We start from the raw sequence: 27,344 nt of genomic DNA on the forward strand, positions 1-27,344 counted from the left end.
GCCAGTGACTCTGGAGGCTGTTTTCTGTTCACTGAACTTGCAAACAAACTTTAGAAACACGGTCATGGTGGGCAGTCGAGGCCCCAGTCAGGGTCCACGAATGTATTTCTTTCTCCCAGAGAAGGGGCTTCACCTTAGGCCAAACGGATCTGGCTTCCCCCATAAAGCATCCCAGGACCCCCACGGCAGGACAACAGTTCACAAGGAACCCATCTTCCGCGGGATTAATTTACGAAACGGGGCACAACCAAAACACCCAGGACAACCTCCTCATTTCAGATCCAGTGAATAAGAACCATCCCCTTTGTGTCCTGTTTGACAGTCCATGCGGAAATCAGGTACTGGCTGCTCAGGGTGGCTCACGTACTCACTTGTAGTGAAACTTCCTTGGTAGGCAGCTCTGACCTGAGACTTCAAGTAGCAAAGCACCACCACGTGGTACGTGTGCCCAGCGAGCAGGCCCCCGATGGCACGCTCCGTGACCGACAGGTTCTGCCTCAGCACCAGGGACTGATCGTGGGCCGAGGTGACAGTGAGGTCATAAAAGTAAGGACTGGGGGGCTCGGGCCTCTCCCAGTGGATTCTGGCGCTGTTCTCTGTGACGTCCGACACCTGGACCTCCCGGGACGCCTTAACTGGAAAACAGATGGAAGCAGAATGTGGGGATAAAACTTAAAACCCCACGTGACTGTAGCACACAGGCAGCAGAAGAACAGAAGCGATGCATCAGCAGGCAACTGGGTGGGAATTCGGGTGAGCAAGGAACTAATTTCTTGTTTGAGCGCCTGAGAACTGTTAGTCTCGTAAGCTACCGACATACACGAAACATGGAATTCATAATCTCATTACTCATCAGCAAGATGCATCACTATTTCTTTTCTATGGAGAATCTGTGCTGTTAAAGAGAAACTTTGAAAACACACAGTCCAGGGGCACCTGGGGGGGGTTCAGTCGGTTGAGCATCCGACTCTGGCTCAGGTCACGATCTCGAGGTTTGTGACTTCGAGCCCCGCGTCGGGCTCTGTGCTGACAGCTCAGGGCCTGGAGCCTGCTTGGGATTCTGTGTCTCCCTCTCTCTGTCCTTCCTCTGCTCTCATTCACTCTCTCTCTCTCAAAAATAAATGAATATAAAAAAAAAGAAAAAGAAAACACACAGTCCAGTGTGCTAATCTGAAACGAGACATCCAAAACAGAATGAGCTCCGTAATTTAGAATGTGTTAAATTTAAACTCCAGGGCGTGACAGGAAATTCTTTTAAAGGAATCCCTTTCTCTCTGTTCATCAAATGAAGACAATTTCTACCTTTTCGCAGACACACTCATTCTGCCTTCACCTTTCTGTATGGTTTGTGACTCTCTAGTATCTTCTAGCATCAGAGGAAAAAATAAAACAAATTCTGGGTCTCATTAAGCCCGCCCACCCTCATATCTCATTCCATCTGGAAGGTGTCTTCCCCATGGACAGCATTTGTGGGGCAGGGGGGTTGATCGTCCAGGCTGTGACTTGCCCAATATTGGAATCATCCCAATATTGGCAACATCCCAATATTGGCAATAGTCACTAAACATCCCAATATTGCCACAGCGTGCATCTTTGGGCCTCCTTCCCGCGGGAAAACCCAAGATGGGGTTCAGGGCCCGGGGTGGGCAGTGGGGGAAGGAGGCAGCAGAGGGCGGGAGACCCATTTCACCTGCTTTTTGAGAGGAGCTCCCCAGCCTCACAGAGCTAAGAGACAGACCGCTTCCGAACAGAAAAAAAGCAATGCTTTGACAATCGCACGCTCTGACCGGCACCTTCTAAAACGCATCATCATCTAGATGCACAAATCCCAGCTCAGTGACGGCATTTCAACTGCTTTATAGACAGGCTTCGAAGGACGTGCCCTGAGCACAGGGAATAAGGATGTCACAGCTGGGCCCTCACGGTGCTTTCTTACCCACGGGCTTAGCAGCATCTGTCTTGCTGGTGGCCAGTTTGGCGGCCTGGGGCTTGGCGGCCTCGGGCTTGGCGGCTGCTGGTTTGGCTGCGGCAGGGGGTCTCACAGCTGCTGGCTTCGCGGCCACCGGCTTCGCGGCCGCCGGCTTCGCGGCCGCCGCGGGTCTGACCGTGGCCGTCTTGGTGGCCTCGGGCTTGGCGGCCACGGGTCTCCCAGACACCGGTCTCGAGGCCGCCGGTTTGGGCGCAGCTGGCTTTGCTGCGACCGGCTTAGAGGCCGGCAGGTTTACTACTGTGACTGGTTTCATCGTGGTGGTCACCGCTTCTGTGGAGGCCACTGGCTTCGCTGTGGTCACTAGTTTGGTTGCGGGACTCGAAGTCACGTTATTCGGAATATTTCTGTTAAGACAAATTAAGTACTGTTTAATATTATTGTTGTTTGATATTTAATTATTTAATTTATCATGTAATATAAGTATATTTATATATTTATATAAATTAGTGTAATATTATATAATATATAAAATACATAAATATAAATATATATAAATATATTATATTATATAATTAATAATATATAATATAATTATATAATATAATTACCTATATTAATATATAATAATATATTAATATATTATATATTATAAATATATAATATATAAAATATTTTATATATTATATAATATTACATATTATAATATGCATATGTACATATACATAATACATATGTAAAATATGTATATTATATATTCTATAATATTACATATATATAAACGTAATATTATAGAATATATAATAAAATATTGTTTAATATTTAACTATTGTTAAACATTGCATGTCTTTGCCAGCTACCTACGCTTTACAAAAACACAATCCCATGAGCTATGTGAAATTTGCTGCTTTATCAAAATGCACGCAGTAGTTCTGATATTACACATCAGTATTGCTTATATTAAATTCTTTCCTTTTAGAATCGTGCCACAGAAAAGATACTGAAAAGCATATAAAGTAATAGAATCATTAAAAATGAAGCCCACAGGGGCGCCCGGGTGGCTGAGTCAGTTAAGCGTCTTGACTCTTGGTTTCAGCTCAGATCGTAATGTCACGGTTGGTGAGTTCAAGCCCCGAGCTGGGCTCTGTGCAGACAGTGGGGAGCCTGCTTGGGATTCTCTCTCTTCCTCTCTCTCTCTGCCCCTCCTCTCCCTGCTCTCTCTCTCTCTCTCTCTCTCAAAATAAATTATTCCTTTAAAAAGCGAAGCCTATATTGTACTATACATACATCTGTCATCTTAATTCTAATTTATACAATAAGGGCAGGAGAGGGGTGCCTGGGTGGCACAGTCGGTTAAGCGTCCAACTTCAGCCAGGTCACGATCTCGCGGTCCGCGAGTTCGAGCCCCGCGTCAGGCTCTGGGCTGATGGCTCAGAGCCTGGAGCCTGCTTCCGATTCTGTGTCTCCCTCTCTCTCTGCCCCTCCCCCGTTCATGCTCTGTCTCTCTCTGTCCCAAAAATAAATAAACGTTGAAAAAAAAAATTAAAAAAACAAAAACAATAAGGGCAGGAGAATGTAAAGAGACAATAATAAATACTTTAATTATTATTCTTGTTAGCAAAATTACAGTAATAATACTCGAACAACATTCGAAATGTAAAAATTGACCAACTGAAACATATACACCAAGAATTAAAAAAAAAAAAAACCCGTTAACAGCTACTCTCATGATAAGGAAATATCCATTCAACCAAATGCTGTGCTGAGCTCAAAATTTTAAGGTCAGTGTATACTTTCACTCCCAGACCTTATTGTGTGTGTTTGTTTGCATTAATTTTCGCGTGTGTGGTTGTTTTTTTTTTTCCACAATGTCTTGATCTATTATGAACGTCTAGAAAGAACGGCAACATAAGGAGACACGGATCCACCAACAGCCGCACGGATCCAGCCTGTGTCCACTTCTGGCCCCGAGATGGGCACTCGTGAATTCCTAGAGCCGTCACGCTCCATGTGTTCGGCAGTAGATTTTTCAGTTGGTGTCATAAAACCTCAAATACTATGTTATATTGCCCATTCTGTCTTCCTAAAGATCAGGTTAAGAATGTTTGAGAGGAATCCGAAAGATAATTAAGGCGAGGGAAAGAGAGCCCCTGAACCTGGACAGAGCAGGACACACAGCACGACACCAGAAAGGGTCACAGCGCCCTCAGCGGTGATTTTCAGCCTGAGAACGGAGTACCTTTCTCCAGGGACAAGGGCAAGAGCTGAAGGACAGAAGGGCTGGTAGAGGGAGGCGGTTCTCTGTCCCCACCCTGGAGGTCAGCCGGGAGAAAACCACATACTCATTTTTCAAGGATTAAGTCGGGTCTGCATCTCCTCTGGGGGCTACAGGCAGAACCCTCTGCTCCCCGACAAAGCGTAACAGTCCGTGGCACGCCCTTTAGGGGCACAACTTGCTGGCACATCGGCCGGGCTCAGTTCCTGCCACCACGTGGCCATCGCCTAGCCCTCTGTCACACGGCCACCCGGCCCTCCTCTCCGCTCCTGGAGTTGGCACCAAAGACAGAGCTGAGCCAGCATCCCCGTGGGTACGAGCCCCCCAGCCCCCACCCTCTCGTCTGCCTTCCTGGAAGAACACGCACGTCGCCTCCCGATGTCACCGCCATCACCTATGTTATCATGGCACTGATCGTTTTAAGTCTCGGAGCCCATTTCTTGGTTAATGTATTCAGTCCTTCCATACGAGGTCATTTCACACCAGGTGCCGTAGACTGTTTCAACACATGGCCCCAACTCCCCACCCTCTCTGTTCCCATGCCCTTCACAGTGTGATGTGACAGGGCCTCCCATGGAGTGTAGTCCCCCGCTGTTGAATCTAGACCGGCTGGCCCACTGGACATGCCTTGGCCAACAGACTGCGGCAGAAGTAACTGTTCGCTGGCTCCAGTCTCGGCCCCAAGAGGCCTCACGGCCTCTGCCTTCTCTCACGGAACCCTTCCCATCCACCTGGGAGCCAACTCCCAACACTGCCTCCTGGAGAAGGAGAGGCCACGTGGAGCCGAGGCGAGCCAACTGGCCGAGACCATCCTGACCACCGTCCACAGCCGACAGCTGACATGACCACAAACATGTGAGCGAGCCCAGCTGAGCCCAAGCAGAAACTGCTAACCCACAGAACCGCGCGTTAAATAAACAGTTGTTTTAAGCCACTACGTTTCGGGCAGTCTGCTCCGCAGCAAAAGCGAAGGGATACAACAGATTCTCTGCAGAGCATGCTCCACGTGTCCCTCGGGAAGTCACAGTCTCTGGATTTCAATGTCCCCGTCATGAAGTTAGACATTGTCTGGAGGACCTCCGCCCTCTCTCTAGCACTGTAGTTTTTAAGACAATCGTGACGATACTTACAACTGTTTGTGACCAAACTTCACAGGATTCTTTGTCAGTTGGTCCCCTTGGAACCAATCACACTGTTTCCTGATATCTGGGGACAAGTAAAAAGCATTTTCACCTGCAGAGAAAGAGAGGGAAAAAAATATCTTGCAAGTGCCTGTAGATCCCATGCAAATTAAAATTAATCTGCTAACGAGTTCAGTGGAGCCCACAGCAGGCAGTCGTGTGTATTTGTTGAATTCATTCATTCCCCCAGACAAGCTAAGTCCAATCAATTTAAACAGTAAGCCTACTGGTCCTCGATCCATAAAACATCTCAAGCCAAAATTTTTTGTTTGGCAATAGTTGGGTGATGAGGTTTGAAGAAAAGATTCACTCGGTGTGAAGGGAAGATAGGAATCAAAGAAAAATCATAGAGTTTAACAGGTTCCAAGCTCCTGAACATCAAATTGTGATCGAATTACTTGTAATATTTTCTCAATGCTGTGTTTAATAAAACTTTTGTTTTTAATCTTTGGAAGGCAGTGACAGCGTTCCCAGTGTGAACCTGCTGGCCTACCTTTGCTTCATGTTTTTCCTCTAAGACTCTGGAGGGACAGGCCTTCACAAACTGGAATGCTGTTTTCACAGAGCTCACCTTTCCCTTGAATAATAAACTCTCCACACATGCGTGTTTGTTCCTACTTCCTACAGCTCCCTCATTTATGAGACACTCTCCTCTGCTGACCTGGGGCCATGAACTGCGCTGACCTGGGGCCATGAGCCGTGGCCGGGCCCTGGGGCATCAGGAGAACGATACCCTCCCTCAGGGACCATGCATTCTACTGGGACCACAGATCACACAAATGAATAACCAGCAGGCCTTGGGATAGATATGGTAATTAGCATCCAGACTAACGATGAGAAAGCCTTGGGAGTGGGGAGCATTCACGGTGACTGGGGGCAACTAGAGATATGCTTTGAGGATGATTGTGGGTTTGCCGCTAAAGCAGAGGTGGGGAGAGATCTCAGGGAGGAGAGTCCCATCAGCAAAGGCCCAGAAGTTTCCAAGTATGGGGCTAGCGGCTAAGTCCAGATCAATGCAACTCCTTCTAGGAGCTTCCCTATTTATTATGTCATGCATAATAAGTGGGCACTTGATCTGCGGTATACTCGCAGGGTCTATGGCTGGGAGGCGCCCAAGCAAATTTGGTTGAATACAGGAGTCAACAAGGACAGGATGTCCAGCTGTGGGTTCACTGTCAACCTTGGCTCCTAAAGTGTGTCTGAGATACGGCAGGTGTCATACGTATGTGTGTTGAATGAACGAACAAGTCGGCATCAGCGTGCTAGATGTCTCTTCCGCGCCCGCGGCCCCACGTCCCTGATGGCCTGAGGGTATGGGCTGGCAGGAAGACCCTGACCCAGGCCCACGCTGTCCCCTGAAGGACTTACTGCTGATGAAGGATGGCAACAACCTCCCAAAGCGCATCAGTGGCTCCTCGTTGAGCTCAGTCGACTTATCCAACAGTTTGAAGAAAACGTCGCTCGGCTCACTGGCGAAGTTGTACAGCTCCTTGACGTTCACCTTCCTGCCAATGCCCAGAATCACGAAGAAGTAACCCTTGCACTTGGCCTGCAAGATGACCCCCTGGGCCTCTTCCAGCTGCTGCTTGTCGACCTCTCCCGTCAGCATCAGAACCACGACTTTCATGTCCCGTGGGTTGGGTGCGCTTTCGAAGACGTTCTCTATGGTGTATTGGATGGCGCGGCCCAAGTCCCTGGTGCCCTGCAGCTGTGTCATTCTGCTGCTGAGAAAGTCCACCAGCTTCTCCTTGGAGCTGTAGTCCGTCAGGGAGACCTCCACCTTCACGGGGGGCACGCTGGCGTTCCCTGCCGACTCATAGGGCGCGTGCTGCACCACCGCCACCCTGGCAAAGTGCTGGGCGGCCTTGGGGTCTGGGCTCAGGTCCAGCTGTCTGACCAGGTACCCTATGTACTTCCTCATCTCATTGAACTGGAACAGGCTGGTGGACTCGGAGCTATCTAAGACGAAAGCCAGGTCAATGTCCGCGTCACTGCCCGCCGCTCTCCTGTCCCTGAAGGAAGGCCTCCAGCTGCCAAAGCCACAGGATGGGTCAATGTTGCAGATGTCTAGAAAGAAGACGGGCAGCCCGTTTATTCTGTGACTCCCACTGCAAGACTGTACATTAATCTGTTGGGAGTCTGGGGTAATTAAATCGTCACATAATACAGAAGCCTATTCATCGCTTGCTGCCTTTTTGTGGCCAGATTTCAGTTTTCATCACCTAACACTCAATCAAACAGATCAGTGAGCTGAAATCCTTATTCTGATACTATGGTATTGGTGTTAGAAGGAGGAAGAGGAGGGAGAGGAGGGGAGGGGAGAGGGAGGAGGGGAGATGCTGGAGGGAGAGGGAAACGGGGAAGGGAAAAAAGGGTGGAGGAGGGAGAGGGAGGGGGAAGGGAAGGAAGCGGGGGAGAGGGAAGGGGAAGAAGGATGGGGAGGAGGGGGAGAGGAAGGGAGAAAGAAGAATTAGGGGGGAAGGGAGGGGAGGGGAGGGAGGGGAGGGAGGGGAGGGGAGGGGAGGGGAGGGGAGGGAAGAAAACTACTTCTTTGCCACGCTGAAGAAATGTGTTCTAGAAAGGCACAAAGCCAGATCATTGAAATCTGGACTCCAAGGTCAAAATGTAAGCAGAGCCTACTTCCTCCTTTATTTCCTGTCTATCAAAGAGAAGCTTGGCCTGAGGGGTTCCACTTTAAATATGGAAACTACTTATGTAGGAATTACACTGGCAAACGCAAGGCGTGATGAATCTTCATGCACCTCAGGCCCTTTACATGGATGACAAATATTCGTTCAAATGTTGCCCCATGGATAGTACAGTACATCTTGTAACAGACCGTCCTGTTCGAGAAGCCCTTACCCAGGCAAACGTGACACGTCAGGACGGTCTTCAAGAAGTCGGTGAGGTCTCTCCTAGGGGGCAGGACAAGCGCGTGTCCCACCGCGGTGTTATTGATCTGGTTCAAACAAAAGGAAATGCTTGGTAGGCGTGTCCGTGATAAGTAACCCCTTGAAAATGGAGCAGGGGAGTCGAGTCGTGTCCAGAAAATAAGCTTCCCAACAGATCACCCCCTCTTCTCGGGGGTGGTGTTGGTGGGGCTTGGGAGGAGGTGCTGAGCTTAATAGGAAAACACAGGCTTTCTTCTGTGGAGCTGAGCTGAAGTTCAAATCCCTCTCCTGCACTTTCCGCTGGGCCCGAAGAAAAATTATTTAACCTCTCCGAGGTCCAATTTCCTGAGCCGAAAATGGGGGTAATGTTAAATTCCCCATGTCCAATTACATGACGCATGGGAAATGGCTGCTATAGCTCTAGGAAATAGTGGGCACTTGGAATGGCACAGTTATTCTCGGCCACAGTAACAGCCACCGACACACGTTAGCTCCAAACTCTCCCAGAAGGGGATTTAACCACAAGGCAGGTAGTGAAATCGCTTCTAGAAGGTTCAAGAAGCCCTGCTCATCACGGTGCCTTGGGACCCCATCACTAAGTATTCATTGCGTGTAAAAGTAAAGTTAACTAATGAACGAATAATTGACTTTTCGAACTTGCTGGGGCACTGCTGTTAAGAGACAGAAGTGGTTCTGGGTCACTCAGCCCACACGAGGGAAAATGTACATAAATGAGCCCCTTGTGAGGGCAGACAGTTGAAAGCCCAAGCTGGGTTCCCAAGCCCAGTGTCGTGTGCTCCAACTGGCCCGTGGTTTGGCAGAATAAACCCTGAGGGACGGTACCAATGACCAGACCGTCTTTCGCTGAGGTGGGCAGGGGTAAAACCATAGGATACCCAGTCTCGGAGGGAAGACGGTAGGGACCATCCCTCCCCCACTTTGCCTTTCACAGGCGAGAAACCTAAAACACAGAGAGGTTAAGTGACATGACCATATTACTTCAGTGACTTAAAGCTAGAAAGTGGGCGGGCTGGAACAAGGGCTCTTTCCCATCATGCCCACTGCCCACTCGGCCTGAGCAATGCAGCCATCATTGGCACTGAGTAAATATTAAGTGATGAATTAGCCAATTATGATATATATCATTGTCACAATTAAACCAGCTATTTAAGCAAATGACAAGGGAGCAGTGTGCGGCTTCACAGCGAAGGCTGACCATCCTGGCTGAAGAAAGGTTGGAACAGGGGTGCATGGACGTCTGGGGGACCTCCCCAGGGCACTGGCAGCCTCGGGGTCAGCCCTGGGAGAGTCTCCTCCAGCAGGTGAGGAAGGACCCAGTGGGAATAAATCACAGGCATGTAGATGTCGCTCTAGAGCCAGAGCCACTCGGCTGTCCTGGAAATATCGCTCAAGTAGCTGCCAACCACAACAGCCTCATCCAGGAGCTTTTGGAAACTATGGTGCATGAATCCATCAAGCAGGCACCAGGTGCCCGAGAACATTCTCAGAGCCCAAGAAGAGCCAAAGGAGATGTCAACCGTGCCCACAGGGTACAGACCTGCAACGCGTTGATAAGCTGCCGGTCCTCCTGGCTCGTGAGGAACAAGGGGGTGATCCCCGCATCCGAAAGCTTTAGCACAGCCTCCCTGAGCTGTGGGGATGCCCTCGTGGGCTTATTGCTGAAGAAAACAGCCACTTTCCTCATCAGGAATCCGTTCCTCACACGCTTAAACGTGTTTCTGGCCACGAAGGACATGGCCGTTTCCAGACTCTGTTGCTTGGACGTCAGAGCCACCTGAAGGTTCTTGATCTTGTCCAAGAGGACCGACTTCTTCTTGGAGTCGGCAAACCGGATCTCCGTGGTCACCTCGTTGTTGTAGGTGACCACGGCCACGCGTGCTCCCCGCGGGCAGTTGCTCTCAGCAATGGTCAGGTCGCCCACGATGCTCAGGAGCACATCCCTCATCCGGCTAAACGTGTCTTGGGTCACCCCCTCCGAGGTGTCTAAGGCAAAGGCCAGTTCCGTCGGGAAGACGGGGCATTCCAGGGGCCCTGTGGGAAGTGGCGGGTTTTCAAAGACAAACTTTACTTACCGGGAAAGGGGTCTTCTTCCCGCAGGAGAAAGTCAGACGGCTGAAGTCAACTTACCGTAGCAGCAAGCTAGAAAAGAAACAGAGAGAGGAGTGAAACACAGGTACCGCATGAGCATTTCAAACATGAGAGCAGACGTGCGTCACAGACAGCAAAGATCATGTACTTACGACATTTATCTTTGATGCTTTGGACAAGGGCACATTGCTTTAAAAAGAAAGGAAAGAATCGTGAGGGGGGCGGACAAGAGGCTTACGGCTCAACGACTGGTGATACACACATGCAACTTACATCCATGGAGTCACCTCTGTTGCCCTTGGGACCCTGTGGAACGAGAAGGAGAGGGTGAGAAGCACCACAGACGCGCGGGACCAGCAACGTGACAGAAACACGGCTGAGGGAGCAAAGGTGGGTCTGGGCGGCCCTTGACCATTTTCAGGCTCTCCCTGTAAATCTGACTTTACTGCTCAAGGAACAAAAGAGAGGGGAAACTTTGAGGACAGAAGTGTTTCCCCTGCAAAATGAAAAGCTCCACACCCCAAAAACCCGGAAGGTTGTGACAAATCAAAGGGATCACACATTTGGGCTCGAGTCTAAACATGACTTCTCCTCAGAGTAGAGCTTTCTTTCCACCTGCGATCTTAGTACCTCCTGTTCACAGAAGGGACAGCGACGCGTCACTTAGCTAAGCCTCAGCTCCAGATCTAAAACACACTGGCTGGATACCACCCCAGAGGAGGTCCAAGGACAGACCCGTGGCTGCTCTCAGGGTCTTATCACAATACACAGCCGCCCTGACAGCCAAGCAGTTGTCTCCTGGGCCAGTCAGGTGCGTTTCCACAAGACTGCAGACTGCCTTAACTTTCTCCGTTAAATGCTTCACTTTCTTAAAGGCAGAAATCACCTGACTTAGCCTTTATCCAAGTCTGACCAGTCTAATCCCTCCACCTTTCCTTGTACGAGTGATTGTCCGTCATTCTTTGAACCTCATGAAATGTAACGTAGGGAGACAATATAGGGAGAAATTCAAGAAGATATTCATAATGAAGAAATGCAAGGGAAAAGCTGCAGTAGGTCGCCCTCTTGGCCCCAGGTGGCCCAGCACTCGTGGGTTTTAAACCATAAATCAGAAGCTGTCTTGGGGATTTTATAGACCACAGGAAATAGTTCGCAAACCGACGTCTGACATAAATTATACTATTTCTACAAGATGCAACCAAGAGGTATTAGAACTTGTCCTCTCTCTCTCTCTCTTTTTTTTTTTTTTTTTTTTTGTCCTGTACACAAACCTCAAACCTACCCCAGGAAATTATAAAGGCAAATTACAATATACCCTAGACCACAAGGTTCCACAAGAAACTTCTTTGGAACGTTTCTGGTTAGTCTCAAATTCAAAAGCTCTTTTCTCCATTGTGACATCAAAAGAAAAGTGGTTTATAAAAAAAAAAAAAAAAAATCAATGGCAACAAAAATGCAGCACGTCTTTTCTGGGAGGCTGTAGGAAGTCTACAAAGGGACACATGTAAAGCTTCCAGCCCATGGCTGGACTGGAACTGGGTGGGTGGGTACTTACAGATGGTCCTGGGTAGCCAGGGTCCCCCTTCTGCCCAATTGCCCCTGGAGGTCCTGAATTTCCCTAGAAAAGGCAGAACAAACAGTGAGATGCTTGCCCAAGACCGATTAAGAAGACTATCCATGGAGGGGCGCCTGGCGGGCTCAGTTAAACGCCTGACTTCGGCTCAGGTCACGATCTTACAGTTCGTCAGTTCAAGCCCCGCATCGGGCTCTGTACTGACAGCTCAGAGCCCGGAGCCCGCTTCGGATACTGTCTCCCTCCTTCTCTGCCCCTCCCCCCCTTCTCTTTCTCTCTCTCTTTCAAAAATAAAATAAACGTCAAAAAATTTTTAAATAAAAATTAAAAAAAAAAAAAGACGATCCACGGATGTGCAAGAATGCAATAAACGGCAATCAGTGAGACCAGCGCTCGGTGCAGATAACCAATCCAACGTGGTAAAACCACCTGGAAAAGTAAATGATGCAGTTTGTCTCCACTGAGCAAATTAACAGGATCATATGACGATTTTAACTATATTTCAAGCTAAAAATAACCGTTTCCCACATCGAGACCGCGACGTGCTAATTCAGGACTCGGTGCAATCTTAAGAGGATGAGTAAACATCCACTGAAGACAGTCATTTGGAGCCAAAAGCAGCTTCAGGAAGAGGATGGTTATGCCTTGGAGGTGGGGAGCGCGGGGTCTGGTGATCCTTGAGATGTGTTAGCAGAAGGGCTCCCGGGGCCTCCCCGTAAGGGCAGCACGGCTGAAGAAGGCAGTATAGACAACCACAAGGGGTCCTGAGGACACCGGCCTGGGGCCTAGGACTCCTTTTCTTGTACCCCACATGCCACCAGCCAGGTTGCCGGGGAAGAAGGAGAATGTTCACCACACGTGTTTTCATCCCCCACCTGCAGCCAGGTGCGGGCAGACTCACCCTTCGGCCCCTGATGCCTTTGGGTCCTGGTCCTCCATCCGTCCCAGGCTCGCCAGGGGCACCCTGCAAAGAGAGCCGGGAAGAGGCACATTAAGTTCTGAAACGGAGGGTCCAGCGGAGGGCCCCCGGGCATCTGGACCACACTCCCCAGGGCAGCCCAATGGCTAACTCTGGTTTACATTCCACTGGGTTACTAGTACATCTGTGTCCTCCACAGATGCAGCCTTAGTTTACCGCCCCCATGATGACGATGTCATACAGATCAGAGCACGTCAAGTTTACAAAGTGTGTGATTGCCATGTCATGATCCAACCCTCGCAAGGCCCAAGGCAAGTACACTGTCCACTGTCACCTCCACTTAACGGGTGAGGGAGTATCTCAGAGAGGGCGGGGCCTTCGTAAGCGGCTGACCCCACACTAACACCACAATATTCCGATTTTCAGCCCATGAACATGCCAGACGCAGCCCCCCAAAATGGTGACGTTTCACCACCAGGGGAATATTTATTTACCTTTGGACCAGGGTATCCAGGGAATCCTCTTTCTCCCTGTAAGAGGCAAATAAATAACTCAGTTTTGGGTCCTAATTTACATGCATCTAAAAGAAATTATTCTTGAGCAGCAACGAATACATCCACGGAGTCACCAAGACAAAAAAAAAAACTCATGACATTCCAACAAAATTTTGAGAAATACTTCTCTAAAGACACAAGACACCAGAAGCTCAGGAATCCTCAGCAGATACGCACTTTTCTGCCTTTGCGTCCTTCACCGCCAACCCCGTCTCTGCCATCATCGCCCTGGGGGTGGAAAGGGAGCATTACCACAGGCTGCCATGCTGGGCACCCCACAACCACTCTGTCTAGAGCCCGGAGCACAGGGTCGTTGGGTCCCTGAAGGGTTCCCAGATCAAGGAAGCGTTCCTGCTCCCACCCCATCCTCCATGTGTAAACAAGAAAGCCGTCTGCAAGTAAGTGGCCTTCATGGACTCCTTCGGGAAAATGGTGCTGCTGTGCCACCGATAAAAAGAACATCTGACAGCCACCGGGAAAGACAGCACTTGGGTGTGGAATCAAAGGCCCGCGGAATCTCTGAGACTCTTGGAGCAGAAAGGACTCCCAAAAGTCACCTTGCCAAAGTGCATCCTTGACTCTTTGATTCTAGCAGGAACGCAGGACTCAGTCTCTCACGCCCTCCTGAGTCTCCTGGGCTCAGACCTTCTCTCCTCTCCCCCCGTGGCTTCCCCCCCTCCTTCCAGGTCATGCCACTGGACTGCCTTCTTTCCAAACACCCCCCTCCCTATGCTCTCCAATCTGTCCCATCACACCCTCGCGGGAGACTTTCAGAACTGCACTCCATTGACTATTTCAAAAGAATCAGAACAATATGTGTGAAATATATACACTGGTATCTCTAAAACATACCCAGAGCACGCTATTTAGTTAAAGTTTTAGGCAAACATCAACAGCTAAAGAGCCATTGCCCCCAAATTTATGGACACGCCATCAAGAGATTTCCTTCTGGTCTGAACAGATTTTAGAGCCTGATTTTCTCCCCCTCTGCTTCTGAAACTGAAAGTAACAGAAACGGATCCTTCAAACTTCAGTTTTTTGTAGAGAGGTTACATACACACAAAAAAAAATATTTTTAAGTTTGGGATTATAAATCAGATCAACCGGGTTCTCAAAACTTTCTTAAAACAGTCTATAGATTTCTTTGCCCTGTACAGAAGTGTATATTAAAAGAGTATCGTTCGTGAGCAGTCAGATTGTCTTTAGATAATATTTTAAAAAATGAGTTATCAAGGTAATAACTTCTATTCCTAGGATGTCTCATCCAAAGGAAACAGTTTCAATCTGGATTGAGACCTGATCAGATATGATTCCATTTTAACCAAAGGACATTTATTTCTCTGCAGAAAAACTCCATCTAGTCATGGTCACAAACCATTTGCAGGACGACAACGAAGGTGGTTCAAGCTTCAGTGAGTCCCCATATTCACTTACCAGGAAAAACACAAGAAAAAAATGTCTTTCCCCACTCTTCCCCGATGTAATGAAACTTATTTGGAAATTGATTTGCTGTTTATAAGCAGTCAGTCTCACTGCATTCGGTCATATCCCCAAGGACACAAGGAGCAACTATCCAGTTACCTGTTTAGGACCAACCCAATTTGCAACGAGAAAGGCTAGCCCAGAGAAAGGCCCCGTCTCCCCTGCCTCGCACCTTCCAGCAAAGGATTGGCCACAGCACATCCTGATCTTACCGTCTCCCCTCGGGGGCCCCGGCTCCCGACTCCTCCCTTTGGTCCCGGCTCTCCAGGCTCGCCCTACACACGAGAAACAAGGCTGAGACAGCTGTGGGGCTGAGACCATTAAAACATGACTCCAAGCAAATTCTGTTCTACGTGATGCCGGTGGTAAGGTAAAGTCAGTGGGTGTTGACTACAGCAGGGAAACCCCCCACCACCACCAAGAGACCGAGAGACAACCGTGGATTCACACGAACACATTTCCTTTACTGAGAAAAGGCTGCCCTTTGAGGCCCGTTCTGATAAATTGTGTTTTTTCTTAAGGCTTATGGAAAGTCGGTTCTCAGACAGTCTTCGTATGACAAGCTGCTGTTATCCAAAAGAGTCGGGGAGCTGGGCCTCTTGGATTAGCTAAATATGGCCAGCAGAGCTCTGTGCGTGCGGTGCCAGTGTTTAAAGAATGTGTGTTCAATGCAACACTGGGGCTGTGCTAAGTGCCTCCCATCCACTCTGATGACTCCAAGGAGGCCAAACTCCCGTCACATACACAGGCACGAACAGATCAGGGAATCCACCAGCTGCTGGCAGGTTCTGGCCACAAGAAAGCCAACCCGCTGAGTATAGCCCATGAGTTCCCTTCAGGTGGGACAGGACAGGGATCCCACTGGCCAAGCCGGGCTGGCAGCTGGGGAGGCTGGATGCAGACTAAGCAGGTGAGCACACGGACAGATGAGGGCAAGGCCACAGAGGGTACGGCTGGGCCCTGACCTCAGGAAATGAGCTCTACTTTGGTTAAGACAAACCTTTCTTCCCAGGGGACCGACTCTGCCACGTTCTCCAGGAGCACCCGCAGTCCCTCCGCTTCCCTGGAGCAGGGAGAGGAGCATGTCAATGAAATATTCACCCTCCAGCCAGAGGCCCTGCACTCGGCCCCCACCCCGCAGCACTCAGTGCCAAGTGCGGTGCCGGAGACCCAAATGCACATGGACATGGCTTGTGCAAATCTAACACATCCGTGTGACCGCTCGGAACCAGCCTCCACAAACCAACCCATGTTGCAGTTAATATCCCGAGTCCCTGACTAGAAGAGAAGAACCCAGATTTTGTGGGACTTTGTTTCCTCTCCCTTTTCACACCTCCACAGTGACACCTGATTATACAGGTGCAGAATCCTGTACACATATCCCCTGAGGGAGTAAGTAAATAATGAAGAGACATAGCTCTTAAAACGGGGTGCAGCCTCCAGAGCCCAGAAATGACCCACACGAACATGCGAGAAACAGGTGGTAGGAGCTCTTTGTCATTGGTGACTATTAGAAGAGTTTCACCTCACCCCCACTCCACCTTAGACTCTTGACTAATGAGAGCTTAAATAATGTTGAATAAAACCCACAAAAGCTTTGAAAATAGGTATTTATCAGACGGCGAACCAGGAAAGGAATGTCTAAGCCAACAAGGCATCTCACAAAGTTCCTACTTGGTTGCAACACCTTTTTGTCCATTTCTGTAGCAACAAGCCAGCTCTTTGCCACTTTTCGGTTATTACTGTTTTCTGTAACACATGACAGGGTGGCTCCCTGAACAGCACGTCAGACAGGACGGACACCAAGTGTGCAGTGCTGGGGACCCAGGCCCCACACAGCTAACTCATTTCTGCTCATGGTCACCGAGCCCCGAGATGCATGTCCATGCCTGTGGTCATTCAAGTTTAAGGAGCAGCTTCAGTGTTGAACCTGAGGGTGGGGAATGCCTTACACTGAATACCGAACCACAAGGCAAACTCCAGGGGCCACATATGAAACAATTTGGCATAAGCCGAGAATTGGGGCAGATTTAGAGTTTACAAAGGTCCAGCCTCAGGCTTTGGAAGTACAGGACGGCCTCACCACCCAGCTGGCCAATGTTTGGAAGGAGCAGCACTGGGATTCAGAAGCCCCTGGAGCACCAAGAGAAAGGGTCTCTTACTTCCTCAGGCAAACTGGCCAGTCGCCGTGAGGACTGAGGTTGACCCGGGGTCTGTGCTGGCAGGGGGGAGGCGAAGGGAGAAGTCTGCCTACAGTAACACCATCCGCAGGACCTCAGCCTGTGCGGGCCGTGCTCCCGCTTAGCTAAAGACAGGGGTGGGGTCAAGCGGACTTACCCGAGGCCCAGAAATGCCTTGTTCACCGATCAGGCCTGGGGGACCCGTGGGACCAGGTGGACCCTGAAGAAGCAAAAGGCCAATATAAGTGTTGCGTTGAGGTGGCGTTCCATGAGGAACATCGGGGTGACACCTGCACTTTGCACAGAGCCCAGAGCCTCGCTCCCGCCGGCCAAAAAGACCGCTAGAGACCATGCTTCTGTCTCAGCTGTTAACAGCAGCTCCAACCCGGGACACTAAGGGGGAGGTTAGCTTAAGAAAAATACAAGGAGCCCGGAGGGCTCAGTCGGTTAAGCGTCTGACTCTTGATCTTAGCTCAGGTCATGCTCTCAGGATTTGTGAGTTTGAGCCCCACATCAGGCCAGAGACAGAAAGGAAATCAGTGGTTTCCAGGAGCTGCAGGAGAGGATATGGGAATGACTGCCTAAGGGCTCGGGGGCTCCTCTGGGGATGATGAAAATGTTTTCAAACTATGTAGAGCTTATGGTTGTACCACACTGTGAATGTATTATGTGCCACTGAACTCTTCAGTAGTTAATTCTGGGTTCGATTATATAAAACTGGCTGTCACCTCATTCAAATTGAAAACCATCTGGGGACTCCTGGGGAGCTCGGTCGGTTGAGCATCTGACTCTTGATTTCAGCTCAGGCCATGATCTCATGCTTCGTGAGTTCAAGTCCTGGGTCAGGCTCCGTGCTGACAGCGTGGAGTCTGTTTGGGATTCTGTCTCTCGCCCGCTCCCTCTACCCCTCCCCTGCTCGTGCTGTCTCTGTCTCTCTCAAAACAAATAAACATCTAAAAATAAACACACGGAACAATTTAAAAACACATACTGGAGCACCTGGGCAAACATCACAAGGCGCACGGCCGCGCTGGGAGTACTGACCTGTCCACCTCGGGTGCCCTGCTCTCCCACGGAGCCCGGCTGGCCCGGGCCGCCCTTGTTGCCCTTGGAAACAAAAGAAGATGAAGGGGGGGGTGGGGGTCAGAGTGGTTGAGGCCAGTGTCAGCTGTGTATTCGACAGTCACGTCTGGGCAAAGGGGGTAGGGGAGCAGCCCCACAGGGGAGTGGAGGCCACCAGGGCAGTGGCCCCAGGATGAGACATTCAGCACGTACAGCCAGTGCCATTCTGCACGCTTACGACGGTTCCCCACACCTGCCTCACCTCTGCTCAGGATGGTTGTGAAATCAGGATTTTTGAATCCAAACCTGCCTTGCACAGCTGGGCAGACGGACACAGTAAGACGCGGAGACCGGCCGCCGAGCGGGTCAGCGGGCGCGTCAGGGACGAGGGACGCCCGGACACCCCCTGCTCCGTTCCTCCCCTCAGTCTCTGCCCCTGGTCCCCACAGCCACGCGGTTTCACAAGTCGTTTGGAAGAGGCTAAATGCACGGAGTCGGTACCGAAGGTGGTGGCTGGTGTTTGAGCCCCACGCCTTGAAGGCAGAGGGACAAAGCTTTTGGCTCCCAGGCTGATTGCATTCTTGCCCTTTGAGAGCACGTGGTGAGTCATGGTGTGAGGGCAGAAGAAAGGCACCAAATTAGAGACTTACCTTAGCTCCCGCTGGTCCCCTTCGGCCAAAGCCGCCCTGTGGAGGAGTCACACAAACTGAGAGGGAGCCTGGGGACGGAGCCCGGGGCTGTCTGCAACATGAGTCGCCACGAGCCAGACAATGTGCCTGGCCGGCCCTGAGCAGACTCAAGAGAGACACCCTTCCTCCTGCCCTCCTCTCCGCCAAGATTTGCTTCCACGCTGCCCTGTTAGCCACCCAAATGGGAGTTTTCAGAGTTACTTCCAACCTGCCAAGCAAAACAATGACTCCTTCTGGCTGCACGATCCCAGCCAATTTCAAAAAAGGATGTAAAAATGGTAACGTCAACCTGTCTGTTTTTCAACCATTTTCCTAACTGCAGGCAGAAGTAATGAAATGCATCAATTATAATGGAAGGGAGTCCCAAACTCTCCAAACGCTCCTGGCCAAATATAACACACACTCAGCTAAGTAAAGCGTCGGGAGTGCACATACGTGAACCTAAAAAGCCCAACCGTACTTAGTCTGGCCTCATGACTTGGCAGCATCTTTCTCGATGTTCCAGAGGTGACCCTTCGTTCAAATAAATGTGGGCCCATCGCATAAGCAATGCTTTCATTCCGATTCTGTGATGGCTTCCTCTCCATCGGAAAGGTTTGGGACGGGAACGCATGAAGGTCCTGGGTGTATCTTTGTGAGGTGAAGGGTTAGTGTTCTGGACACTGTGAGGCACCAGCTCTGTTATGGGGCTTGGCCCATCTGTGGCGTCCACCAAAGAAAGACATTCTCCACTCCCAACGGGCCAGCCCAGAGACCTTCTGGGGTGACTGTTTTAACATTATTCACGGTGGTGGAAACTTCTTTAACGGAAGGCCTTGGCCTCCTTCTACGGATGACACGTGGACAAGTGGAGAAGGAGACGGGCCAGGCGGCTCCTTCAGAGTAACAATCTGCCTGGCCTCCCCCAAAGGGCACAACTAGGAGCACAACCAGAGGCTAAGTGCTCAGTGACGCAGTGCTCAGGCCAGAGGCAGCCCGCAGAAGCCCCAGTGTGGCTGTGTGAGACGTGAGGTGGCCCGGTGGGAAGGACACGTTTCACCTTGGCCTGAGCCGGGCACAGCGAGGTCCTAAGGGAAGGAACCGGAGGCCCCCGGGCCAGGCCTCACCCTAGCGCAAGGAAAGAAGCGGGTCGACAAGAGCCCTTGACTCCATCAAGGGTGAACCGAGGTCTCCACCTCGCGCGCAGAAATAAAACAAACTGCAGGCAGGACTCTATGTTAAGTCACTTCGTGAAAACAAGTTTTGGTTCCGTCACACGCTGAGCGGGTGGCTCATTATAACAGCGGGGTCTTTCCTCATTGGTCAGTTTGCAGTTCGCTCGCAGTAACACTCAGAACTTCTAAGGTGGCGTTTTCAAATTTTGTTTTTCTTCTGAATTCTAAAGGCACAATTTTAAAACTTACGCCCCTAGCATACCATGTAATCACGGGTGAGAGTCAGCCCTTCCAAAAGCTCCCATCTCAGGGCACAGCCCCCTGAGGGTCCAGCCACTGATGGATCCCTCACCGCGTGGCTGGTGTTGGGGAAACGGCGGAGGTACCATTTTTGGCCGCCCAGACCCAGCCTGCTGCCGCTCTGCTCTCTCAGCTTGTGAGCAGAGCCATCCTGACTGCCCCTGACGCCTTACAAACTTCCAGACCACCCCTCCCCCGTGCAGGGACCCTCTTCTCCCTCTGGAGCCACGCTCTGTGTTCCCCGGGGCCCTGGGAGCTGCCAAGGGTTTCCCAAGGGTCGTGTACATAGCTTTGGTCTTAGCAGCTCTTCGAGGGGACTCAGAGATTAGGGACGCAATGAGCTCTCCTGCAACAGACATTCGCGAAATGTCTCGCAAAGGCAACCGCCTGATGCAATTCACTAGAAAACACAATCTGGTGTCGTCGCTTGAATTACAGCCGCACCAACAAACAATGACTAAACGCACAAGCATACAACCCATCAGCCCTCTTGCCCCTCACTCCCTCACTCCCTCCTGAGTTTGTGCTTCTGTTTGGATTTTTTAAATATTTAGCGGGACAGAGCCTAGCCACATGTTTGAAATCCCCCTCAAAGCCCCCAAGTAAAAAGTTGCTGAGTAACGCTGCCCCAGATCGTGTTGGTGATTCAGGAGGCACTTGCTAGGACTCCCCACAAAGCCCCCTGAGCCCCAAGAGGCACTCACGTCCTTCCCGGTTTCTCCAGGCCTTCCAGATACCCCGTCTCTCCCAGGGAGACCCTGACATGGAGAAAAAATCAGCGTAAGACTCTCATCCAACTCTGGCATATTGTGCCAGAGACCACGGGAAAGGGGGTTGCTTGTACACACGGCAGAGGCCGGGGGGATGCTTGGTGGGACCCCTTAGACGGGGGACATGCCGTCTGCACAAGCCTGAGAAGCACTTTCCGTAAATACCTAAGGGGCATAAATTCTGCAGAAAAGGAGTCCCTCTGGGTAGCAGGTGGACACTGCCTTCCCAGGCACACAGTCCACACCCGACCTCGTGTGCCCATAGCCGTGAAGACCACTTCTGTGGCCCCTGTGGCTGGGGGTGAGCCCTCGGCAAAGGGGGTCCGGGGATGCAGAGCACCGTACCATGGGGCCGATGTCTCCGGTTTCTCCTTTGGGCCCTCTCTGCTGACTGTCCCGTCCTGAGTCACCCTGCAGACAACACAGGTCAGGGACATGAGCCACGTGTGCAAGAAAAAGGCACTTCAAATTCGCCTTAGGTAAACAGAAGAGTTTGCCACCCTTCTCAGTCTATGGCTCTACAAAACCTATAGGCCAACCCCCTCCCGAGCCAGCCTCCCTCCTCCTGGGCCAGCCTCCCTCCTCCTGGGCCAGCTTCCCTCCTCCCCACCAGGCCAGCTTCCCTCCTCCTGGACCAGCTTCCCTCCTCCCCACCAGGCCAGCTTCCCTCCTCCTGGGCCAGCTTCCCTCCTCCCTACCAGGCCAGCTTCCCTCCTCCCCACCCAGCCAGCCTCCCTCCTCCGGGCCAGAACAAGACAAGAGGGACGGTGAGACACTATTCTCCCTGTTGAGGAAGGACCGCTGCCCACTGCCCAGGGCTGAGAGTGGTTTGGGACCCCACGATCAGGCTGTCAGAGTGAGATGGGTGGGCTATGGGGGATGTGGCCAAGGCGTGGCCCCTCAGGGTCCTACATTTTTGTCACCTCTGATACTTTTCTGAGCACCTGACCCCGCTAGATTAAAGCGCCTTGAGACCACCTTTGAGGGAAATTCCTGAGGCCTTCGTATGACAGGCCTTGCAAACACTATCTTTGCAGCTAGAGAGCAAACGTGTCTCCAAAACTGTAGGAGGAGGACAAGCCATGTACATTATCAACACATTCTAAAGCAATTTCAAAACTCTGGTTAAAAGCTCTTCCTCCCAACTCACTTTCCAACGACCCCCCCTCCCCAGACTTGGGTCCCAAACTGTCCGTGAGAAAGCTCCCTTACCGGGTCACCTCGAATTCCAACGTCTCCCCTCTCCCCTTTGTCCCCTTTGGGTCCTTTGTCACCCTAAATAAAAAATACCAGCAGAGACAAAAATTAGATAAGGTTTCAAATTTGTATCTCGCCCCTTAAAAATCACGTTCTTCAGTTTATAAATCTTAAAAAGAAGAGTATCTCCCGTTTACTCGTTTACATGAAGGTAAATCTACTTCCAAATATTTCCAATTTGTTCAGGTAATCCCAAATCTTTACTAGGACCTACTCTGGACCAGGCACCAGGGATTTATTTAAACAGAACACAGTCAGTCCCTGCCCTAGGAGATATACTCTTCAGACTAAAAGATACGATGTAATTGTCACAATGGACAGAGGACACAGGAGACACCACAGAAGCACCCCCAGAGGACATCAGGGAAGGCTGCTTGGAGGAAGCAGTCTTTACATACAAGAATAAAAAAAATTTTTCTTAGGTGAAAAGTTTTTAGTTTTTCCATAGCGGAAACACTATGGAAACATACTTACCCTTCTGCCGGGACTCCCTTTCTCTCCAGGAGAACCGGGCAATCCTTTGTCCCCCTGTCAAAGACAACAAGAAAACGTCACTCCTGGCACAATTTCCACCGTAGACTGAAGCATGAGTCACAGGGATGCTCGGGACCGGACGCGGTTGGGACTTAGAGTATGAAATTGCTTACATCTTCGCCGTTGAGACCATCCAGCCCGATTTCTCCTAATTCACCCTGCACGGGAACAAGACACACGGTGAGGGGAGAAAGCCATCTGGTAAAGGAAAAATGACCAAAACGGGGGAACGCTTTGAATTTCAAAAACGAGGGGCGCCTAGGTGGCTCAGTCGGTTGAGTGTCCGACTTCGGCTCAGGTCATGATCTCACGGTTCGTGGGTTCAAGCCCCGCATCAGGCTCTGTGCTGACAGCTCAGAGCCTGGAGCTTGCTTCGGGTTCTGTGTCTCCCTCTCTCTCTGCTCCTAACCCATTCGCTCTTGCTCTCTCTCAAAATTAAATAAACATCACCAAAAAAAATTTGAAGATAAATAAATAAATTTCAAAAACGAAAACCAGCGTAGGTACCTTCTCTCCTGGGAATCCGCGAGAGCCCTGGAAGGGAGAGGAAAGGAGAAACATTAGCTCCTCCCTGAAGGCCAAAGAGAAGAGGCTGGAACAGCAGGGGGTGGAGGGAGGGGCCCACCCCACCTGAACGCCCTGAGTCTGAAATTCAGTGCCGGGGATTCATCTGTCTGCCTTGTCCCCTCTCCATCCCGTGGGGGATCCTGAGGCTAATTGCCCTGGCCCTGAGCAGGTGGCCTTCTTGGCTCCTTGGTCAGGAGGGGTGGGTCCTGAAAGCCAGGGACCCGGCTACAAGACCCCTTTGTGACTTTGCCACATGCTGGCCCTTTCCCTTTAGCACCTGCTTTCAAACCTCAGCAAACAGAGGAGAAAGCACATTCAAGCATTCCACACAAGGATTTTTCCAGCACGAGCCACCCTCTTGCTTCCTCCCACCCCGCCCGGACACCACCCTGGCTCCTCTGGGGGGCCCCGGGAGCTGGAACCGCTGCCCCCCACCCCCGGCCCGTGTTCTCTGTCCTTGTGACTCCTTCCTGGCTGCTCTACACGCCATAGAAAATGCCTCCTTCATGGGGGGTGGGAGGGAGGGGAGGATGGGTGATGGGCATCGAGGAGGGCACCTGCCGGGAGGAGCACTGGGTGTTGTATGGACACCCTTGACAATAAATTTCATATTTAAAATAATACAAAAAAAATACAAAGACATATAAAGTAAAAAAGAAAAAGAAAAAGAAAAAAGGAAAACGCTTCCTTCATTCCCAGGCTCCCTTCCCAGCGCAGCCAGTGCCACTGACCCGCCAGACTGCGCCCTCTCGCCACGATGCGAGGCCACTGGCTGCTGCACACGGATGACACAAAGGCCCCAGGGGCCTTCCTCCCCTCCAGGCATTTGGGGAAACTGTCTCACTTCTGCACGTGCCACTGAAAGCCTCTGCCTGCGGGGCCCTGGTGCTGCGGTCCCCACGCTCACACAGGGCTCAGCACACGGTACCTTTATTCCTCTCTGCCCTGGGCAGCCCTGGAAACCTTGAGTGCCGTTCACGCCGGGAGGACCCCGTTCACCCTGCGGGAGAAATGAAGGCAGTTACAAGGTGGAGCTCCGGGCCACCACGCCTCCTCTGAGTGCACAGCCCTGGGAGGGTGGGGCCTAGAAAGCGGATTTCGCTGGGCTGGCTGGGATGCTGTTCCATCCCGGTGGGGCCTCCAGCATTCCTGCACCCCCCGGCCCTGGGCCTGGCCTTGAACCTGCAGTTCCTGCCCCTGGAGGGACCAGGGAGGGTCTGCAGCTCAAAAGGGTACCAGGGTGAGCAGGTCACTGGGTCCTGGGTGTGCGTGAGTGTCGGGTGCCCACAGAATCCCGGGCCTGACAGTTCCTCTGCATGGTCCCTTGTTCCCGGTTCTCCAGTGGGTCCTGGGGCCAGCCTGACACCCAGCACTGCCAGCTGGGACCCTGTGACTTCACCACTCCCCACGGACCCTGTATCCCCGTCCCAGGGCTGGGCTTCTTTCTAGTGTCTCAAAGCCTCTCGGACCACATCTGTCCCAGGCACTGCTTCTCAAACCCCCAACCAGACCCTCTGGCTACTGATGACCCAAGTCAGTAAACCTCCCTTAAAGGGCGTGACCCCGACGACCACCCTGGTTGGGTTTCCCAGGCGCCCCTGCTCTGGCTCACTCCCCTCTCTGCTTGGATGTCTGGGTCTGCTGGGTATGCCGGTATGCCACATTCGGTGGCCCCCAGTCTCAGAAGCCATTAAGTCTCTCCCTCTGAAATAAGACCAGCAAAGTGCCTGCACTTCATGTCCATATCTGTCTTGTTGGGGACGTCACACTGTTCTCCACAGTGTAGAAATCTGAGTGGAGTTGCTAAGGAGGTTAGAAACTGATGTTATCCCAGTAGGAAAGTCATTGGAAATGGAACAGATTATGAGCCCCACAATTCAACCCCAATGAGTGAGGAACAAGGAGGCAATAAAAGCTTAAAGAACAAGCCATCTTGTACTTACGGGTCCGCCCTCGTCACCAGGATAACCTCGGTAGCCATCTTCCCCGGGAATACCCTAGAACAGAGTAAGTTCATGCTTCAGTTAAAGCTCGTAGTTTTCTTTGTTCTCCAAGTATCGCCCTGCCCCCCTTTCTTGGTAGAGCAATGCCACCATGTAGCACGGCTTTAGGCGTCCCCTTGAATTGGGGTTTCTTCTTACTGTTACAGCATAATTTATCAGAATCTTTAAGGCTCGTCTCCACCAAGAAATCCTGCCAGTTTCCTGTAACTTAGACACCTACTAAGAATCCTTGCTGTCCATCCACAATGAGGATGCCAGTCAGTAATGCCCACTAATTTTAACATTATTTTTTTAAGTTTACTTGCATTTATCTTAAGAGAGAGAGAGAGAGAGAGAGCAGAGGAGGGGCAGAGAGAGAGAGAGGGAGAGAGAGAATTCCAAGCAGGCTCCACCCTGTCAGTACAGAACCCGATGCAGGGCTCGATCTCAAGAATCGTGAGATCAAGAGTCAGACAATTAATCAACCGACTGAGCCACCCAGGGGCCCCTGATTTTAACATTATTTTATAAAATGATAAACAGACCCCCTCACCCCAAGGAAAGAGAGAAGGCAGCAGGCATTCAGCACCCCTCAGGCCTCATGTTGCACCCCTTCGGACTCTCCTGAAATCTAGTCCCAGACGTCAGAGAAGGGCAAAGCCAGCCTACCTTTGGCCCAATGCTGCCAATGGGCCCGCGGTCTCCCCTTTGCCCGGAGCATTTGCAGGGAACTCCACAGCAAGCTTTCTCAGCAATGTTGTCCTACCAAAAGGAAAAGAAAGTTCAAGTCTGAACAAATGCCTAGGAAAAGAAAAAAAGCATAAATACGCCGTGGAGGTCAAAATCGATGTACGTGGATTTCACGGTGAGAGATGATCTTCTTCCCACAGAGCATTTCCTCCAAGACTGCTCAGCAGTCAGGGTGGCAGAGGGCAGCCACCAACGTGGGAGCATGGACAGCAACCAAAGTAACACAGACCATACTCACGGTGTCACCGCAGGCTCGGCCTTATTTCTAAAAGTTTCCAACACACGTAACCAAATTTCAAATGTTAAGCATAACTTACATATTTTTAAAACCCCGAAGAGCAAGACCTAACAAATAAATTGCATACGGCCGGGACAGAATGTGGTTCCACAATGGAGATCCTTACACCCTTCCTCAGGACCATGGTCAGAGCACAGACTGGCTCCAGCTGGGAGGAGACCTTGGGAACAGCCGCGGTGTGGGGCCGACACACAAGTGGTCCCCGCCTCTTGGCCACCAGCACCGCCACTCTGGGCCACCAGTGAGGCCACACTCATCAGACACCCTCGACGTTCCCTTCCCATCCTAACCCCTGACCTTATTGGGAAAGCGCATGCCCAACCAACATTTCCATCTGCTAAACTCGTGGTGCTCAAACACTTTTCTCAAAGCTCGCTCACTTTTCTCACAGCGAGCTTCCTAGAGTTTTCATTTCCTCCATGGCCCGGATGCATCAATTAACGCAACCTCCTTCCACCCAATAAAAAAATAAAATCCCAATTCCAGCCCTAGGAAGAATGCAGGAGGGAAGAAGGAACAGTCAGTTTATCCTCCAGCTCACTGTTGCCACCAGAAAGCAATGTCCGAGTTGACCACTCAGCCCCACGTCCCCCAAAAAGCCCACCCACTCCCGGCCCCAGGGCTAGCACCTCCAGCTGAGAGAGGCTGAACCCCGGCATTAGGATGCCTCATGAGGGCACCTTTATTTGCTCCAAAGGAAATTTGGAGAGAAGACAAGGGAGGTGCTCTCTGCCCAGAAACGGTCTTTCTTTTCCTGCATCGTCTTATTTTCACATGTAACTTTTGGATGCTGAGGACAGTTTCCTGTTTGGGGACAGTCACTCTGATGTCTTGCCTTCCCAGCCATCTTATGAACGGAAAGGTTCTCACGAAAGGGAGCAGAGGAAACT

The 27,344-nt window shown here is 51.0% G+C and overlaps 1 protein-coding gene across 6 annotated transcripts in view; it reads right to left on the reverse strand.

Annotated features, from left to right (window-relative positions):
* The window catches only part of COL6A3 (collagen type VI alpha 3 chain), an 80,880-nt gene that overhangs the window by 9,666 nt on the left and 43,870 nt on the right, over positions 1–27,344 (reverse strand). For all 6 annotated transcript variants that reach the window (XM_047846386.1, XM_047846388.1, XM_047846387.1 and 3 more), the window contains 27 exons: positions 26,076–26,168; positions 25,368–25,421; positions 24,353–24,424; positions 23,365–23,391; positions 22,971–23,015; positions 22,798–22,851; positions 22,279–22,341; positions 21,412–21,477; positions 21,001–21,054; positions 18,804–18,839; positions 18,136–18,198; positions 17,249–17,311; positions 15,912–15,974; positions 15,124–15,186; positions 13,607–13,657; positions 13,370–13,405; positions 12,858–12,920; positions 11,939–12,001; positions 10,657–10,689; positions 10,536–10,572; positions 10,423–10,434; positions 9,833–10,326; positions 8,246–8,342; positions 6,752–7,450; positions 5,333–5,435; positions 1,937–2,334; positions 372–635 (listed from right to left, as the gene is read on the reverse strand). In XM_047846386.1, coding sequence (XP_047702342.1) covers positions 372–635; positions 1,937–2,334; positions 5,333–5,435; positions 6,752–7,450; positions 8,246–8,342; positions 9,833–10,326; positions 10,423–10,434; positions 10,536–10,572; positions 10,657–10,689; positions 11,939–12,001; positions 12,858–12,920; positions 13,370–13,405; positions 13,607–13,657; positions 15,124–15,186; positions 15,912–15,974; positions 17,249–17,311; positions 18,136–18,198; positions 18,804–18,839; positions 21,001–21,054; positions 21,412–21,477; positions 22,279–22,341; positions 22,798–22,851; positions 22,971–23,015; positions 23,365–23,391; positions 24,353–24,424; positions 25,368–25,421; positions 26,076–26,168 — 3,166 coding nt within the window. The remainder of the gene's footprint in view (positions 1–371; positions 636–1,936; positions 2,335–5,332; positions 5,436–6,751; positions 7,451–8,245; positions 8,343–9,832; positions 10,327–10,422; positions 10,435–10,535; positions 10,573–10,656; positions 10,690–11,938; positions 12,002–12,857; positions 12,921–13,369; positions 13,406–13,606; positions 13,658–15,123; positions 15,187–15,911; positions 15,975–17,248; positions 17,312–18,135; positions 18,199–18,803; positions 18,840–21,000; positions 21,055–21,411; positions 21,478–22,278; positions 22,342–22,797; positions 22,852–22,970; positions 23,016–23,364; positions 23,392–24,352; positions 24,425–25,367; positions 25,422–26,075; positions 26,169–27,344) is intronic.

The sequence above is a fragment of the Prionailurus viverrinus genome, unplaced genomic scaffold, assembly GCF_022837055.1.
Source record: "Prionailurus viverrinus isolate Anna unplaced genomic scaffold, UM_Priviv_1.0 scaffold_39, whole genome shotgun sequence".
Lineage (NCBI taxonomy): Eukaryota > Metazoa > Chordata > Mammalia > Carnivora > Felidae > Prionailurus > Prionailurus viverrinus.